The sequence below is a fragment of the Chelonia mydas genome, chromosome 11 (genome assembly GCF_015237465.2).
Source record: "Chelonia mydas isolate rCheMyd1 chromosome 11, rCheMyd1.pri.v2, whole genome shotgun sequence".
Classification (NCBI taxonomy): Eukaryota; Metazoa; Chordata; order Testudines; family Cheloniidae; genus Chelonia; species Chelonia mydas.
In genome coordinates this window covers 49,712,485-49,732,318 of record NC_051251.2, presented here as the reverse complement: position 1 = coordinate 49,732,318, position 19,834 = coordinate 49,712,485, and the positions used below count along the sequence as shown (strand labels likewise).

Genomic DNA, 19,834 nt, shown 5'->3' with positions numbered 1-19,834 from the left:
AGCCGGGCCTTAAAAACCTCTAAGGATGGAGATTCCACCACTTCCCTAGGTAACACATTCCAGTGCTTCACCACCCTCCTAGTGAAAAAGTTTTTCTTAATATCTAACCTAGACCTCCCCCACTGCAACTTAAGACCATTGCTCCGTGTTCTGTCATCTGCCACCACTGAGAACAACTGAGCTCCATCTGCTTTGGAACCCACCTCATGTAGTTGAAGACTGCTATCAAATCCCCCCCCCCGCCCTTCTCTTCTGCAGACTAAATAAGTCCAGTTCCCTCAGCCTCTCCTCCTAAGTCATGTGCCCCAGCCCCCTAATCATTTTTGTTGCCCTCCACTGTACTCTCTCCAATTTGTTCACATACTTTCTGTAGTGGCGGCCCAAAACTGGACGCAGTACTCCAGATGTGGCCTCACCAGTGCCGAGTGAGGAATGCTCTTAAATCAGAAAACTACTGCCCCCTCATGGATGTGACAAATCCACATTTTATGGACTTGTCACATCACTAGGCATGCATTTCCAAATTCCTTTGCATACCAAATATGGATTTTGATTTCGTGGGAGACAGATGGAAGGTGTCATGTAGATTCAGGAGGGAGCCAGAAAGGGCTTGGGAAAGAGGTCGTGATGTGCAGGAGGAGCAGTGGGTGGAAGCTGAAGGGGCAGAGGTCTTTCAGTCATTCTCAGTACTGTAAAAAAGTTTTTTGTTTTTTTGCACTCAGATTCTACAAATGATGTATGAATCCATTAAGATTAAAGGATTCATGTAATCCTGTGTCCTTAACAGAAATCGACTTTTAGTCACAAACCCTCTGTTGCCCAATTGCAAAATATGGCATTAAATAGTAATGGGCCCGGGAAACCCATTGACATAAGGGATTAAGTTATTCCTAGGCTGAGAACTGCACAGACCGTTTGAGATAGATTCATAACTAAGCTGTCTTGTCTTTTTGTGAAACAATCTGAGGGCCCTTCTGGTAGGTTTCTGTGCAAACGTCAGTAAGTGTCATTATGTTTGTCCTCACCATGTTCAAAGCATGCCCCTGTAACAGGCCTCCTCATATCTCTGGAAATATGCTGATGTAGTCTAGGCATCAGGCCAGAATTGCAGGATAAAAATTGACCTCCTGGGAACAGTATGTGTCACCTTTATGCTTGGCAAAAAATTTTATCTCATAAAAAAATACTTAATTCTGGAAAATCATTTAGAAACTAGTTTACAATAAGAATTCAAAAGACCCTTTTCTGCTGTTCTGACCCAGAGATGCTGCAGCTTTAAGAAGACGCAGTTCACAGCATTGTGCTGTGTCTGTGTTACATGCTAGATGCAAAGGGCAATCTGTTTTCTTCTCCATCACCAGTCATGTCTATCAATTCGGAGTCTGTCACTAAGGCCTGACCCAAAGCCCAGTGAAGTCAATGGGAGTCTTTCTCTTGATTTCTGTGGGCCCTAGACGACATCCTAAATGTGTCTCTGTATCCATACAAAAACTGCCAAGAGCAGGGGTGGACAAACTATAGCCCGGGGGCTGCATCTGGCCCTTCAGATATTTTATTCCGGCCCTCAAGCACCTGCTGGGGAGTAGGGTCCGGGGCTTGCCCCGCTCCGGTGCTCCAGTAGGGGAGTGGGATCAGGGAACCGCGGCTAATGGGAGCTGCAGGGGCAGCGCCTCTGGATGGGGCAGCGAGCGGAGCTGCCTGGCCACACCTCCGTGTAGGAGCCGGAGGGTGGACATGCCACTGCTTCTGGGAGCTGCTTGAGGTAAGTGCCGCTCGGACCCTGCACCCCTGACCCCCTCCCACGCCCCAACCTCCTGCCCCAGATCTGATCCCCCTCCTGCCATCTGAACACCTTGGTCCCAGCCCAGAGCACCCTTCTGCACCCCAAACCCTCATCCCCAGAGTCCACACCCCCAGCTGGAACCCTTACTCCTCCAGACCCCAACCCTGTGCCCCAGCCCGGAGCCCCTTCCTGCACACTGAACTCCTCATTTCTGAACCCACCACAGAGCCCGCACCCCCAGCCGGAGCCCTCACACCCTCCCACACCCCAACCCCCAATTATGTGAACATTCATGGCTTGCCATACTATTTCCATACCCAGATGTGGCCCTCAGCCAAAAAAGTTTGCCCACCCTGGCTAAGAGCCATGTCACTAACCCAATCCCGAACAGCTTCTTAATGTGCCTATTTTCCCTTTAAGTGTCAGAATGATGAGAGGGGAGAAGAGATAAGAGAGCAGGTGTGCAGGTCACCTCAAGCGCTAAAATGTTTCTTGCTGATAGTTAGCACTTACTGTATATAGTGCTTCTCCTCATAGTTTGCGAACATTAACTAATCCTCCCAGGAGCTAGGTACCATAAATAAATATTCTATTACCTCTTTATTACAGGTAGGGAAATAAAGGTAGAGAGTTTAACACTTAGTCACCTCCATAGAATGAATTTGGGTCAAAGCCAGGATTACAGATGAGGGATTGTCGTTTCAAAAGTAACAAGGTATATTGCTTCCTTAATGAATAGTGGGGGTAGGCATAGGATTAAGAACCTGGATTTTATTCCAATGATTTGCTGTGTGACCATGGGGAAGTCATTTAACTGCTCTTTGATTTAGTTTCCCCATCTGTCATATGGTGGTGAGGATTCCTATCTAATGGGGTGTTTGAGGCCTAACTGGGCTGAAGTAGTGGGCTAAATTCAGTAAGCAAGGTCAACTAAAAAGAAGGAACTCTCATGGAAGCCTGAGTTTAAGAATGACATATGTGCTGAATGACAGGTTTCAGAGTAACAGCCGTGTTAGTCTGTATTCGCAAAAAGAAAAGGAGTACTTGTGGCACTTTAGAGACTAACCAATTTATTTGAGCATAAGCTTTCGTGAGCTACAGCTCACTTCATCGGATATGCATCCAATGAAGTGAGCTGTGGCTCACGAAAGCTTATGCTCAAATAAATTGGTTAGTCTCTAAGGTGCCACAAGTACTCCTTTTCTATATGTGCTGAAGTATGTTAACAGATATAAATATCAATAGTATACCTTGCACCAATTTTGCATTCAGTGGGTGGGCAATGTACATGTTGAGGGGGCAGAAATTAACAGACAAGCAACTAACATGAAGATTAAGTTATTTTACCACCCTCCTGCTAATTCCGTTGCCACCTACTGCTTCCTTGGATTCTCCCAGACAGTTGTACTCATTTTGCACCTCACTGAATGCCAAATCAGTGCAACTTACATCATTAACCACTTACACCTTTTTTCTGATCAGTCTGCACCGGTCTATTGTGTTATCGAACTTAGTTCTACACTTAGCCCACTAAAACATCCCCACCCCACTGCAAACTGTCTGATTTCCTATCAGGTCAAATGTTTGAATTTCAAATTTTAGAACCAATGTGGGTTTAATTATAATTTTTAAAAAATATTATATTTTATGAGGATTCTGCTTTGAAGCTGTCATGTCGCACACTAAGCTACCTCTGATGACATAGAAATTTCACTGCAAAATTTCAACAATGATCTGTGACAATGATAATGACTGTGTCACTACTAACCCTTCCATCAGCAGATCTTTCAGTGTAGCTTTCTGGACAATGGACTAGTTTAAGACTCTGTTTTATTGGCTTCTGCTCAGACTCAGAACTGAGCCTCTAAGGCAGAAATTCCTCTAAAAGTGAAGTTGCAACAGCGGAAAGCAGCCTAAATCTGTTCTTAGGGGTTTCAGATGAGTAGTTTGCCCTGTATTTGTCCTGGTGTCATTGAGATTAAAAACTGAAGTTCAGCCAGCAGCAAGTGCATGTAAGAATGATGTACCAAAAATAATGATATGCTAATATGTGACAGATGAGATACCCAGGATGCTGGAGCCACCGAAGATTCTATAGCAATTAAGGTAGCATTAATCAGCATTTCAGAGTGTGAAAGAACAGGCTGAATAAATTCAGAAAGATGCTTTTCTTGTAGACACTGAAAGGTACATTCAAACCAATGTGATTCTACTGAGCTCAATGAATCTGTGCCAATCTACCCCAGTTCTAACTGAGCACAGTAACCCCACTGGGGAATCACTTCTGAATGGGTTGAGGAGGGGTGTACAGTCTTTATATCATCTTTTGAATTTCCTTTTCCTGCAGTGCAGATAGTAGTTGGTATTTTTGCAGCCATGTGCCCAGAATTATTTTTTGTAGAAGTTAATACAGTTTATCAAAGGCCTTTACAAAGTTGTTTTTTTCCTCTATTCCTTTTAAATACAAATTTCTATGGGGTTTTTCCCTACCTATTTGGATGTTCATTAGCCTACAATAATACTGTACAATTCAAATGTTTTTTAGCCTTGTTTTTTAAAATAATCATTTTAAGAAACTTCCAGATGTAGGAGGGAGATTGTTGTTGGCAGGAAATCCAGCCAGGACAGGAGTTCAACTCAGGTGAACATGAAACCTGGAATCTCTTGATCCAGTACACAAAGCCAGCATGAGTAATCACATCCAAGTCCATTCCCACTTCTTATCTTTCCTTTCTTGGCTGCTCCAGACTGCCCTGTCAATCTCTTTAGTTATTTGTCCTACATAGAATTAAATCTTATGGGTTCACTGTGGAATATTTATGGAGTCCTTTTTTTAATTTGCTAAAAGTCTGATTCAGGAAAGCACTAAAGCATAGGCTTAAAGTCAATGGAATGACTTTGCTGCCTAAAGTCAAACACATGCATAAGTGCTTAGATACATCAAAGCCTAAGTGAAGATTATGTGAAAGATTTTGTGCTCCACAAAGCAAATGAGTCGCTGGCCCCCGTAAAGGCATATTGGTTATCATCATACATTTCTGTAACAAACATGTCTTTGAATCACAAATAACTGATACTATTTTTCATTACAACTTATGTAATATTAATGTAAATTTTAAAAAGAAAAATATAAATTAGTCAAAGTGTATCATTCCTATTTGGCATAGATCTTGTATATTTAACTACCATTGGGATTTCTAGACCAAAATTCCTCCTTTAAGGTCATATTCATAAATTTGTGTCAGGGGTTTAATTTAATTTATCCTGTAAGCAACCAATCCAGAAATTATTTTCAATATTTATTAAGCTTTCATAAAAGAAACCCATACAAACTCAGTTATAATTGGAGCCATTGAAAATCAAAGGCCATGTAAGTATTTATCCTAAAAAAATATCTTTATTCTCCACCAAAATTATCCAAAGGGAAAAACCTTTGTTTAGAGGAGTCTTTATCAGTTGTACAATGGCATACAACTTTTTGATTAGAAAAATATGATTAACCTGTTTGTAGTCATGGGGATTTGTGCTACTCAAGAACACAAAGCACATATATCAGAATAGCAAACAAAACTCCTTTCTTGATTTGTTTTTGATGCTAAAAAGGTCATGATTTTGGAATGTGAGGATTAGCCTCATGTTTTCTCTCCACCAGACTGACACTTGGCACATTACCGTTGTCATCGGGACTTGGGATTCAGCTGGAACACCAAAGCATTTTCTCTCTCCTCTTCTGATACCAGGTCCAGGGTAGGGAAGTCTCTTGCATGTACCTCATGCCAACATGTAACCCTCTGGTCACTTGGAATGGTCCAGCATGATCGAGGAGATACGAGTAAGGAAAGAAAGGTTGATACATAATGAATCAAGGGTGAAGATTTTACAGGAGTCATGTGCATGTGTAATCAGTAAGGTTCCATGGGAGGAACTCGATCTTACCACATGGTTCTTTTCTCCTCAATCTAATGCAGTTGGGTTGTTAGAGACAGAGTCTGAGGCAGGAAGAAGAGGGCAGTTTCCCTAAACTCCAAAGGCAAAAGGTGTTGGGGCAAATCCTGGTAAAGCTTTTAAAGGTGGTATAAAACTAATCTTTGCTGTCTTCTGATCCAATCCCCCCATGCCAGAATCTCAGCTGGGGTAAATTGGCATAGTTTCATAGACTGAAATGGAACCAGGCTGCTTTATGCCAGTTGAGAATCTGGCTCACTATGTACAGGTCTGGCCTCAGGCCTATTTAAGATACCTAGTAGGTAACCTAAGAGCAGCTCTGTGACAGATGCTAATGGACCAAAGGGGCTGAATTTGCAGACAGGGATGGGCACAACATAGGAGCATCTGTTGTGCCTTCTCTACACCAGTAACTAGGAAGGTGACAGGTAGTATAGGGGCCAGATACAATGGCTTTATGGCCAAAATTCACCTTCAGTGCCAGTTAACCATAAACCCAGGTTAACGGGCTAGTTAATCTAGTTTCTCCAGCATGATTCAGTAGAACTGGATCTTATTGTTGAATCTGGTGCTCCATCTATAGTATCCCAGCATTATTTTAACTGCTTAAATACATCTTAATGTTGCCAGTGTTTCAACACAGATATATCTATGCTGCAAACAAATGTTTGTTGTTAATATTTTAAATTTAGGAATTAAGGAAAACTCGCAAAATGAGAAATGCTTGTTTAAAAGAGAAATGTATCAGAAATAAACAAACACCTAAGAGATACCCATGAAATGTCCACTGCCACAGCACTTCAGCAATAATGAGATGTGCATGCATCTTCCATGGACCTCTCACATAAACCCCAGAAATGAAAGATGCTTTGGAGCAAGCACTGAGCAAAGGCCTGACATGACATAAGTAATTAAGCAGATGAGGGAGGCCTTATTTCTTAGAAGATAGGATTAGGGAGGTAAATTAATTATTGGGCTGAAAATGGAAGGTTTGTGCTAAATATAAGTAAATAGGTCAGTAGGCTAAGAATACAAAATTTCTGAGCCAGCTAAGATAAGAGGGAGAACAGCCAGGGAATCATTTACTACTAACAAAATAAGAAGCGGGGGTGTGGGGAACTTGGCTGCCGCTGCGTACGGAACCTGCAGCAGGAGCCCCAGGAGCCATCAGGACCAAGCTTCTGCCTCCGCAGCTGCCCAGCCCTGGGGGCCCCTGTCGTTGGGGGACCCCATGGCAGGGCACCCTGTGTTTTACTCTAAATCCACCTCTGCAACAGAGAGATAAAGAAAGGGAAATACAAACTTGGCAGAGAAGTAAATTACTTTTAAAGGCAATTTTCATGTTTGTTCAATTTGTACTGATATGAGTAGAATTACACACAGGTCCTAATTCTCAGTTCAGTGTCCTATATATCCATCTTAGAAAAGCTGTCTCATCTTTCTTGTATTGGAAAATACCTACGGTGGATGATTCTGTGCCTGATTGCAGAGCAAAGCTACTCAGAAATGTTGTTAGTTTACACAGGAGAAATTAACTCAGCAGTATATTTGGGTAATATGGTAGAACCAATAGCAAGAGAAACTATTGAACTGGCTGTTAATGAAATAAGTCCAGAGCTGTAGAGTCACAATAAATCTTTCCTGTTTTGTGCCAGAAGAGTAGAGATCACATGCCAAAAACTGAAGATTCTGCCAGAATAGAGGCTCAACTTAAATGTATTTCCCAAATTTAAAAACATAGTAAGAGAACCAAAAAAGAGCCACCATTGTTAAACAAAGTAAAAGAAGCAGTGAGATGCAAAAAGGCATCCTTTTAAAAAATGGAAGTTAAATCCTAGCGAGGAAAATAGAAAGGAGCATAAACACTGGCAAATGAAGTATAAAAATACAATTAGGAAATCCAAAAAAGAATTTGAGGAACAGTTAGCCAAAGACTCAAAAAGTAATAGCAATTTTTTTTAAGTACATCAGAAGCAGGAAGCCTGCTAAACAACCAGTGGAGCCATTGGACAATCAAGGTACTAAAGGAGCACTCAAGGACCATAAGGCCATTGTGGAGAAACTAAATGAATTCTTTGCATCGGTCTTCACGGCTGAGGATGTGAGGGAGATTCCAAAACCTGAGCCGTTCTTTTTTGGTGACAGATCTGAGGAACTGTCCCAGATTGAGGTATCATTAGAGGAGGTTTTGGACCAAATTGATAAATTAAACAGCAATAAGTCACCAGGACCAGATGGTATTCAGCTGAGAGTTCTGAAGGAACTCAAATGTGAAATTGCAGAACTACTAACTGTAGTCTGTAACCTATCATTTAAATCAGCTTCTGTACCAGATGACTGGAGGATAGCTAACGTGAAGCCAATTTTTAAAAAGGGCTCCAGAGGTGATCCCGGCAATTACAGGCCTGTAAGCCTGACTTCAGTATTAGGCAAACTGGTTGAAACTATAATAAAGAACAATATTGTCTGACATATAGATGAACATAATTTGTTGAGGAAGAGTCAACATGGTTTTAGTAAAGGGAAATCATGCCTCCCAGTCTACTAGAATTCTTTGCAGGGGTCAACAAAGGGGATGCAGTGGATATAGTGTACTTAGATTTTCAGAAGGCCTTTGACAAGGTCCCTCACCAAAGGCTCTTAAGCAAAGTAAGCGATCATAGGATAAGAGGAAAGGTTCTCTCATGGATTGGTAACTGGTTAAAAGATAGGAAACAGAGGGTAGGAATAAATGGTCAGTTTTCAGAGTGGAGAGAGGTAAATAGTGGTGTCCCTCAGGGGTCTGTTCTGGGACCAGTCATATTCAACATATTCATAAATGATCTGGAAAAAGGGGTAAACAGTGAGGTGGCAAAGTTGCAGATGATACAAAATTACTAAAGATAGTTAAGACCCAGGCAGACCTCGAAGAGTTACAAAAGGATCTCTCAAAACCGGGTAACTGGGCAACAAAATGGAAGATGAAATTTAATGTTGATAAATGCAAAGTAATGCACATTGGGAAGCATAATCCCAACTACACATATAAAATGATGGGGTCTAAATTAGCTGTTCACACTCAAGAAAGAGCTCTTGGAGTCATTGTGGATAGTTCTCTGAAAACATCCACTCCATGTACAGCGGCAGTCCAAAAAGCAAACAGAATACTAGGAATAATTAAGAAAGGGATAGATAATAGGACAGAAAATATCATATTGCCTCTATATAAATCCATGGTACGCCCACATCTTGAATACTGTGTGCAGATGTGGTCGCCCAATCTCAAAAAAGATATATTGGAATTGAGAAAGGTTCAGAAAAGGGCAACAAAAATTATTAGGGGAATAGAACAGCTGCCATATGAGTTGAGATTAATAAGACTGGGTTTTTTCAGCTTGGAAAAGAGACGGCTAAGGGGAAATATGATTGAGATCTATAAAATCATGACTGGAGTAGAGAAAGTAGATAAGGAAGTGTTGTTTATTACTTCTCATAACACAAGAACTAGGGGTCACCAAATGAAATTAATAGGCAGCAGGTTTAAAACAAATAAAAGGAAGTATTTCTTCACACAATGCACAGTCAACCTGTGGAACTCCTTACCAGAGGATGTTGTAAAGGCCAAGACCATAACAGGGTTAAAAAAAGAACTAGATTAATTGATGGAGGATAGGTCCATCAATGGCTATTAGCCAGATGGGCAGGAATGTTTGCCAGAAGCTGGGAATAAGTGAGAGGAGATGGATCACTTGATGATTACCTGTTCTGTTCATTCCTTCTGGGGCCCCTGGCACTGGTCACGGTCAGGAGACAGGATAATGGGCTAGATGGACCTTTGGTCTGACCCAGTAGGGCCATTCTTATGTTCTGGCATGAAACTTGCAATCAGTGTGGGGAAGTAGACTGTAGTGAAACAGTCTGATGTTACCATCCAGAAAACAGAAAGGTTGTGGGGTTATACATAAGTGTAGAGGGGGTTTGGCCAGGGCTCGTCACTACTTTCTTCCAGTTGCTGATGGGGAATTAGCCTGTCCACGGGAGTCTCTCGCTGCAGCAGCAATAGAGGCAAACACAGACAGTCATTCGCTCCCCGTCCGTGGTCATCAGGCAATAGCGAGTCAAGGAGCTAAGCAACAGTTTATGTAATTAGCAGGCTGAGGCTCGGGGTCAGGGCAGGGCAAACAAGAATCAGTGGTTCAGGCCGTCAGGCAGGTGCTGAGCCAAGACAGGTAAACAACAAGCCCAGGCTCTTGGCTCTGAAGGGCCTGGGAGAGGGGGAGACTGACACCCACAAGCTGGGTGGCAGGGGGGCTGCAGGCCCACCCACTCCCCTGCATCCCAGACTGGGGTCCTAGTAGCGGCAGATGGCCTGCTGCTGAGTCAGTGGGGATCCTGGCCACAACACACTGACATAGGCACTGGCGGTGCTGCAGCCAGACTAGGGTCGGCTGCCCCTGGGCTACTTCCGAACTTCCCCTCTGGTGGTACCTGAGTCCAGATGGTGTCCTCCAGGGGGGTTAAACACCATGGAGTCCTCTGGGTAACCGGCGAGGGGCAGGCTGGGCAGCTCCTCTGGGCTCTGGTCGGCCTCGGGTGTTGGCAGGTCAGGCCAGTCCTCGGATCCGCCATAGGTCGTCAGGGTCTCCCAACCATGAGCTAGGCTGGTGGCGTCTGACCTCTCCAGCAGCTGCTCCTTGAGTGAGTTCTGGGGTCGGGCTTTTATACGTCTGTCTTGCACCTTGACCTCTGGGGGATGGACACAGGATTCACTGGCTCTGCCCACTCTGGTGTGGGAGGGGCTTATCCCTCTCCTGGGAGGCGGGGAACCACATTGCCTCACTACAATAAGGCACAAGCTTCTGCTAACAGGAAGGGCCAGAAATATGTTCAATGAAAGATAGTCACTTCACTGTGTATTTGTTGTCTTTGAGGAATAATTTTTTTAAAATGATGCCACCTGGATTATCCCAGGGGAAGAAGGAGAATGTATCACAGTGGAACTTCATACTGATTCTGCTGTCCTGATAGTTTTAAAAGTCCAAAATGAAATTATGGCATGATGCTTTCGAAAGAACAAATATGTCAAAGACTGCCCAGAAAGAGAAGTTACTGTTAGGATGAAGTGCAATAAAAACCAGTGCCAGAAGGTAAGCACTTATGAGAACCTCTACAAATGAAGAGCCATGGAAAGTTATGATACTATAGAAATGTTTATTATTAATCATATTCAAGAGGAACAAATAGTTTTAATATAGAACTAAAAAAAGACTATTAAAATTATGTCTGAAGTCAACACTTCAATGGTGTTCTCTTATAGGGTGTTCTCAATTCCCTGTTATTTATCTTAGCCGGGGTCAGACATTGGGTCAGATTCATCCTAAAACCTGCAGCAGTGGAAAGAAGCTATAAACTGCCCTCTGCCACTGGTGACCTGAAGGGGGCTAGAATCTTGCAAAAAGAGAATAGTGCAGTTAGGGTGGGGATATGTCCTGGGTGTCCGGGGAATGTGCTGATTCATAAAGCATGTGATTCATTGGCCTGTGACACCTTAACTTTGTAAATTAATGCTGCTTCCTTGTGGCAGTAATCTCCAGTGAAGAGCAGCAGCTGTGCCACTGTCTACCCTCTTTCAGGATGCACATCACTAAAGGCACAGTGGATGTGTCAATTACACCTATTCTAGCATCAGTGACTTTTTTTAGCTTATTAAATTTTTATATAAAAATACCAAACAGAATGTAAGAAGTAAGTTGGAAACCTGCTACTATGATACATGGAAATGAGCTCGATGAGTTGTTTATATGGCACTAAATGTGTATATGGTGATCTCACAGAGCAAATAAAGATTGAGTCCCTTCCTGAACAGTTTCCTTACTGAGGCCCCCAATTCTGCAGTTTGTTGCCTGAGATGAACTGCTGCATCCTGGCAAAGCCCCATGAAGCAGCCCGCTGCAGGCAGTGAATTGCAGGTGGAGCTTTAGTTAAGAAGAACAGGAGAAAATTGCTATGTCAGGGGATGGGGACAAGCTGAGTTTGAGCACAGTAGGGTTATGTGGTCACATAAGAAACTAGCATGTATATACAGATAGATGAACTTTTATTTAGTTAAAATTGGTTAAATTTATTGCAGCTTAGCTTATAAGCAACCTTGAAGGAATAGGTTATAAGAGGGAACTTACAGGAAAGGAGGTGGTTAACTGGAGGTGGAAGGAAGGCTGGAAATGGGCCTGGAAGAAGAACATAAAGGGGTCATTAAGAGAAGTGATTTTCCCTGTTTTCTCAGTTTGTAACATGCTTTCTCCTTTTAAGTGGCTGGTCCCCACACAGGATAAGAGCCTGTTTCTGCTACCTGGTTATAGTTACACCTCTAGATCTAGTGGTAGAGGTCTGTGCTTTGCTTTTGACAATCTCAGCTTCAATTCTTGCTGATAACCATGGCAGAGATTGTTACATTCAGACTTTGCCTATGAATTGGTTAATCGTGGTTTTTCCAGATTTATTTGTTGTTCAAAATTGTCTGACAAATAGTTTGCACAAATAGATTTGGGCCTATGCATTCACAAACTTTTCATAAAGTCACAGGTTTTGATCCCTGATTAGATGACCTAAAGTGAGTAATTCTGAGGTGAATGTTTGTGCATGGTTACAAATGAAAGTTTCCTCCCTGCAGTGTTCATGTAAACAAGAGATTTGCATGAATGTTCATGGATGAACAAACATGGTCAGTTCAAGTCACAATTTGGACTGAGTGAACATGTTCAAGAATACTTCCCACAATTCACCCAGCTCTAATTCAAATGTACTACTTTGATGCAAATATTTCTTCAAAGCTGATAGTCCTAAGAATGGAATGTACCTAATACTTAACACATACTGTAACTGAAGAATCTTTCCAGGGCTGGAGGCTTCTTGGATGTATATTAGCATCATGTTTTTCTATTGAAATATGAAGTATATTTAGAATTTTTTTCTAATGAGTAATGTTGACAAATTCAGTGTTTTAAACTACAGACCTTGGATTTAGCATCCAAGAATTTGTTTTATATTAACGTAACAGAAGGATTTGCAAGCTTTTTTCAACACTGTAACATAACGTTAAATCAACTGAGGTACTCTCATTTTAACAGATCTCTGTGTATTGTTCTATGTTTAGCACATTGTAGTCCAGTGACTATTTCAAAGAGGGGGATTCAATTCTACATTAAATCTATCCACTGAGAATCTTTCCATTGACTTCTTCTATGAGCTTTGGCTCAGGCTCCAATACTGGGGTTTGATTATGGGAGCAAAATGGAAAATGCCTTGGAGTTCATGCAACTCTAAAATGAATGAACTTCAAATTCCTAGACAGTATGCCAGTGGGTCAAGTGAGAAAATATATCTACAGAATTCATTTTTTATGTCAAATATCCCAGTTCTTAAATGTAACCATGGGTTGAAGGAAGGGCACTTTTAAAACAAATAATATTGAGCTTATTTTGTAATATCAGTGGAACGGATAGGATCAGCACTTTGAAAATATTGAGTTATATTGTGCCCCTCCCTGCATGTGTGTGAATGGGGGAAAGGGGAGAGGGCACAAGGAGCTTCCCCAAACACCTTGCACCACAACAAAGGGTCTAAAGACAATCCAAGTTCTTGGGTGCCCTGCTAATACCAGCAGCTGTGCTGCGACAGCTGAACAATTGCTGTGATTGGACCACGTGTACATGGAGACTTGAATCCATGTTAGTGCCATTCTTGGAGAACCATATCTAAACCTGGCTCTTGCTAGAAAAAAAAATTACTCTGTTTTAAATCTCAGAGTAGACAAATTCTGACCTTATGAGATCACTACCAAAAAGGTTTTTTGAGGGCTATGCTCAGTGTATGTGGACAAGGGAAATGGTTACTTCCCTCCTAGCAATGTTTAAACACCAGTCTGTGTTCAGAGGTGCTCAGTGATGGCTTTTTCAAATCTCAGTGTAGACAGGCGGTTAAAATTTTCAAGAGCCTGGGTTACTTAGGGGCATAAGTGCCTAAGTCACTTTGGAGAATGGACTTGGAATCCTAGGTATCATTGAAAGTCTGTCGGTATAGAAGGTGGTGGAGTGGGCTGTCTGAAGAGGGGAGCAGTTGCCACAATCTCTCTCAATCTCTCTCACAATCTCTCTCTTGTCTATATAGATAACCCAGATCCAGCTCCTCTGGTATGTGCGGTATTGGTTGCCTGGTGTAGATGAGCCACTGTCTGCCAATGACATGTAAAGCATTCTGTCTATTGAACCTGTGCTGTGCAGAATTAGATGACATGGGGTGAAATCCTCACTCCATTGAAGTCAGTGGGAATTTTGCCTTTGTCTTCAGTGGGGCCAGGAATTTCTCCCCCTCTCCTCCTCCCACCGCAATGTACTTAACATGTCACAGTAGCACAGCTATAGCAGGCCTTTCCATGTAAATAGAGCTGAACCCAGTATTAGCAAAAGTGTAATATATTTACAATATTTTTCTAATGTAGACAAGACCTAGGGATGGTGCAATAGCAATGTTTTTCCATGTTCTCCCCAATGTAGGACTTTAGCTAAATGCCACAGTCTCATTCTAGAGATGAACCTCTTGCTATTCATTTTTTAAAAAAAATATTTTTCTTTTTCTTTCTATTGAAGAATTCCTGGTGAAGAAAACCCGTGGAAGATTTAAAAAAGGTAATTTTCATATTGTAATTACTTAGCAGTGTCTTATTTGGGAATAAGGGAATAATTTGACAATAGGGAATGACCTTTTTATGGTAGGTCCCCTGTTGCATATCTAAAAGTGATCAGTGCTCCAGAACACCTTTTGATATTGAGCAACTTCAGGCTTAAATGATGTCAGAGTTCACTATTCTTCTTCCTCTGTATTCACTGAGAGTATCTGGGATGACTGATTACCAAACCAATAGCAAGCAATCCCTCCTCTCCAAAATCAAAATATTAAGCATTTTTCTTTCCATTCCGTCAGTAATGAGGAAAGGGGGACTTTAACTGATTCTTCAAGAGTTACGAGAACATTAAATTCAGAGGGGAGTCTGACATGATGCTATTGCCTTTTCTAGGGCACTAAAATGATTCTACCATTCAAGTACTTCCTCTGCTAGGGAGTTAGTGAGCTGACAATTATAGTTTGTTTAGCCCGTATGCTTGTGAGTACTGTTTGCATAGCCATGAATAAAAAGGATTTTGTATTTGCATGTTCAGACCATTGTGCTTTTAGGTAAGAAATATACATTAGACAGTAGTGGCTTAACAATACAGGTTAATTACGTTGACTAACACCATTAAAACTCAGAGCTTCTAAAACATCCACATTTGCTGCTATTGCCCCAGGAGTGTAACATTTTTTTTTCATTGCGATTGTGAATATACTCATTAATCTGTGATAAAGGGAGACCCCAAATGTAATCAGAAGAAACACAGCACTGTGCTATCCTTTCATTGCTGCCTGTCCACTTGACTTCAAAGATTCCACTGTAGTCTGAGGCCTTTCATGATCTGAAATGGCCAAATACCCTGCTAACTTCATAGAAGTCAGTATCTTACATTGCTAGTAAATTCTCTTCCTCTGCTTACCAGCTCTTCTCCCTCTTCTCCTTTTTCATGCACGGGCATACACATACCGTTTTTCTTGCCGACGAAGGTGGGGCTGTTTTGGAGTGGATGTTACTCCACACAGATATGGCACATTTAGAAGTATAAATGTACTAAACTACTCTCATTTTTTATGTTTGTAAATTAATATTCTGGGATTTTTCAAACCAACTATTCTTCAAAAATATCTAAACAATTAATATAAAAAGTCTAGTTTGAAAAAGGGACCTGATTTTATACCATGGAGTCCTTAAAGTTGACTTTCCACAGATGCTGCAGAAGTTTGGCAATATTTCCCTGAAGGTCTAACCCTCATTTCCCTGCTTTCCATGACAGAACAGCAAATGCCCTGCAAAAGTCAGCTGTTGTAGCTAATCATCAACAGTATTAAATGTTGACTATTTCTGTAGTAATACACTCTTGGATATTAAGTCTCCGGGGAAGGACAGGACTCCTCAGATGCACAATAATAGCATTTGCGTATGTCACTATATTCAAGGTTGCATCACCTTATCCTTCTTAACACCTAATCTTGAAAGGCTTATGACAGCTGTACAAATTATCTCTGAGCTAAAACTCAGTGTACTATATTTCATCACAAGAGCACATTTTAATATCAGCTTTAAGTTTTCTAGCAAGCCATTCAGCTGTTTAAGCAATATGAATTATTATCCAATCTTTCTCTAGGTCCCTTAATTCAGTTAACACAGGTCCTTCTTTGTTCTTTCATTATGTTGTTACTCTTGCTGGAATTCTGTGCCACTGCACAATGCATAATTTGCACAGAATTAATGTTCCCTGCAGAATTTTATTTTTTCCCACAGAATTTGTGATTTTTTTCCCCCAGCACTCCTGTCAATGCCTGGCACAGACAGCTGGGGCTCCCACTGTCAGCAGGAGTGTGATTATATTGTGTTGTTTTGACAAAATATACAGAATTTTGCAGAATTTTAAAGTATTGTGCACAGAATTTTTAATATTTTGGCACAGAATTCCCCCAGGAGTAGTTGTATAGCATTTGGTGAAAGACCGTTCCCCTCTGCTGGTCCTATTGTCTGAGATAGCCTTTTAGTGCCATTCTATCTAAGTAACTATCTATCTCATTTAAATTCTCAGTTGAAAGCATAGTGTCTCCCTTCCCAGACCGCTCAACTTCATTTTCCTATGTGAAGTGCATTTTGTAACTATGTGAAGTGCCTTGGAATGCATTTTGTATGAATGATGCTAATCCAAATGGTGTTATACTTTAATTGTATTATAAATGTATTTTACTGGTAGAAGATGCAATTTTTCAATCCAACTACAAACAGCCCAGATGTAAAATGAAATAATTTTTGAATATTATTGATTTTGGTTACTTAAAATAAAATATTAAGATAGTCTGGTTTAAATTTTAATGATGATATCTTCATTATCTCGACGAAGCTTCACAAAAAGTTTTGCTAAGTACAAGACATCAACAGCATTTCTAAGTAGAGCTCTGGAAAGGATGGAAGTTTCATTTCATAAAGCATTCTGAGATTTTGAAATGGTGGCTTCGTTTAAAATTTGGGTCATTTGAAATGTTTCTTTTGACAAAATGAAAATAGTATAACAATATAATAGAAAATATTTAAAAAATGAAATGAAAATCATTTCAAAATGAAAAATCAAAATGTTTTTTTCTGAAAATGTTGAACTGGGACATTTTGATCTTTCCAGAACTTTTTTCATGTTTTTTCTATTCAGATGTAATCAACCTAATTTCATGATGTGTTTTGATTTTGATGGAACTGCATATTCCAATGAAAGATGATTCCATCAAAGTTTCTCCAGCCAGTTCTATTTCTAAGAGAGACTGAAATTATGCATTCCTAATATAGGGTGCCTTTATAAAATAGGTATTATTATTAATATTAAATAAATACAATTCATAAATATTACTTGAATGTAACAAATTATAATTAAATATTTAAATATACAATATTCCACAAAGGTTCTGAATTAGCTATTTTGGTAAAATGTATATATGATAATACATGTGTATATGATAAAATGTGTATATGACACCTTTTAAATTATGGATCAGAGTCTGCTTTCATTTATACCAGAGTTAATTCTAAGCAACTTCACTGACTTCAGTGGGATTACTGTAGATTTACTTGTTGTAATTGACCATTTACATTCAACTGGCAGGCCATAGTGGCTCAGACAGATCCATTCTCACTATTCTATGTCTCACACATAATGAGTGTTTTGTGTGGTTGCCTAAATGTACATTTACCTAATTAGTCAGTCAACCAGATACATAATTCATATTTCAAAATATGTGTACCTGACAGTTCAGAATGACTCAAAATTACAGTTATGTTTTATTTCCTGCCATGATTTTGTTTTTTTAACTTCATTTAGAGAAAAATTAAATAAAATGAATATCTACACTTTAAGGCTAAACTTATGGCTATGTCACAAGCTAATAAAATCAAGGATCGTTTTCCTTTCCCTTTACTGCCATAGCCCAAGATGATGGGTCTTCAGATCTCTGTATTAATCTTATATGAATATTGTATGATTTTCCCATAATCTCTTGGTTTGTGAGGTAATCATGTAGTACTAATTATGACCTGAGATTCAAGTGATGCTAAATCTCACTCCAGGTTCCTGTCCCATTGTCCTGCAGTTCAACGTCTGAGACAAAATACACTCTGAATTTTTTCTGTTCCTTTAAGTTAATTCTCCTTTTCCTTTCCATTTTAGCATTAGTCCTTTATACCTCCTTGTCTCTGCTTCTATAACTCCCACTAATACTGACTTGATGCATTTATCAAGTGGTGAATAATATGTAGTAAGGTTCAAATAAGGTAAGCAAGACACAATTCTTTCTTTGATTCAAAGAGTCAGTTCTCTTAATAAGAACATCTGTCATTTGATTGGGCATCGAATCTTGTGTTTCAGGTCACAGAGATAATTCACTGTAGCTGGAGCTTTGCTGTATGATAGGTGAGGAGCAGGCAATCAAAATTATTTTATTCTCATGCTCCAATGCAGTATTGCAGTGGGATTTTTGCTAGTTTTTTCACTCCTTAGTCTGAAGTTATAGGCCTCTCTTACAAAGTTCTTCTCATTTTTTTGTAGTTTTGATCACAGAGAACATGGGTTATTTTTTTCTCCTCAATCATTATTTTCAATAGAAAAGCCCGACTTCTGTTTTATGGAGCAAGACCCTGGAATCTGCCGAGGGTATTTTTCCAGATATTTCTATAACAAGGAGTCACAACAGTGTGAAAAGTTCAAGTATGGTGGGTGCCTGGGAAATCAGAACAACTTTAAGGCCTTGGAAGAATGCCAGATTGCCTGCCAGGACAATTGTAAGTTTCTTCTTCTTGTTCTCATTTTTATTTTTATTTTTGAATGACGTATGTATTGTTTTAAGGGATTTGTGGGGAAAGGGTATAATGCAAATAAAGGACCTTGATTCTGCAATAAGCACTGCATCGAGCTAACACATTTAGCCATGAGCAATTAAGGGGTTTGTTTGTTTGTTAGTTTGTTTGTTTTTAAATAGCATAAAGCTAGTGCTGGTTATCTGGCACTGCTTAATTCCAATAAATAGTGCAGAATTCCTGATTCTTTCAGTTAAATATCTGTACATATTTTCATCTTAGAAATTCCAGTAAAATATTCATTAACATTGTCTAGTGTACCTAAAAATATTTAGAATATTATAATTTTAAAAAAATATCTTTTAAATCAAAATTAATATGTTTGATATCACATCCCTAGTGCATATGCAAATTTCATTGATCAAAAGTCCATTGCCCCATGCATGAAATAAGAGTAAATTTTTATATAATACAAAAGACAATTAATGGAAAAAATACAGGGCCATGTGGGAGATATTGGTTTAGCTCCGCTGATTTCAACAGATCTATATCATGCCTCGTTTCTGGCCTGAATCTGGATAAGGGTCATATGAATTGTTAGTAATAATACATATTTGAAAGGAGTTTTATATGTGCAGTGACTAGAATGTTGGCAGTGCAACAACTAAAATAATGAATTTCAGTTCAGATCTTAATTTATTTGGGGGGAAAAGTGGTCCCAGGATAGCATTTGTACCAATCCCATATGGTAAAAATACCAGTGGGGGTTGGAGGAAGGTTGGTTTTATTAATGTTATTAATTCCACACTTGGAGTCAGTCAAACCAATATTAGTCACATGTTAGTTTCAAGGTCTAGGCTGTCCAGATATCCCTTTAGCCACTATTTCTCTCTTTTTCTTTCAGCAAATTCACTGCAATTAGACCAGCGTGACGAACACCCCATCATGATGAACAATAGCTCTCCTGTTGCAAAGCCCAGTGAGTTTCCAAGGCTTTTTGGTAAGAATTTCCGTTTGAATTTGCATGGGTAAAACAAATGGAGATGAGCATTCCTCTGAAAGTGAAGGGGTAAAATTATCTATAGATCTACAGACATTAAGAAATACTTGGCTGCAAAACATAAATTATTTGTACATAATATGTATGGTAGAGACTGAAC

At 40.0% G+C, this 19,834-nt stretch overlaps 1 protein-coding gene across 9 annotated transcripts in view; it reads left to right on the top strand.

The window, feature by feature from the left end:
• TFPI (tissue factor pathway inhibitor) overlaps positions 1-19,834 on the top strand; it is a 243,495-nt gene that overhangs the window by 212,244 nt on the left and 11,417 nt on the right. For all 9 annotated transcript variants that reach the window (XM_043524808.1, XM_043524804.1, XM_043524805.1 and 6 more), the window contains 3 exons: positions 14,353-14,391; positions 18,483-18,659; positions 19,579-19,674. In XM_043524808.1, coding sequence (XP_043380743.1) covers positions 14,353-14,391; positions 18,483-18,659; positions 19,579-19,674 — 312 coding nt within the window. The remainder of the gene's footprint in view (positions 1-14,352; positions 14,392-18,482; positions 18,660-19,578; positions 19,675-19,834) is intronic.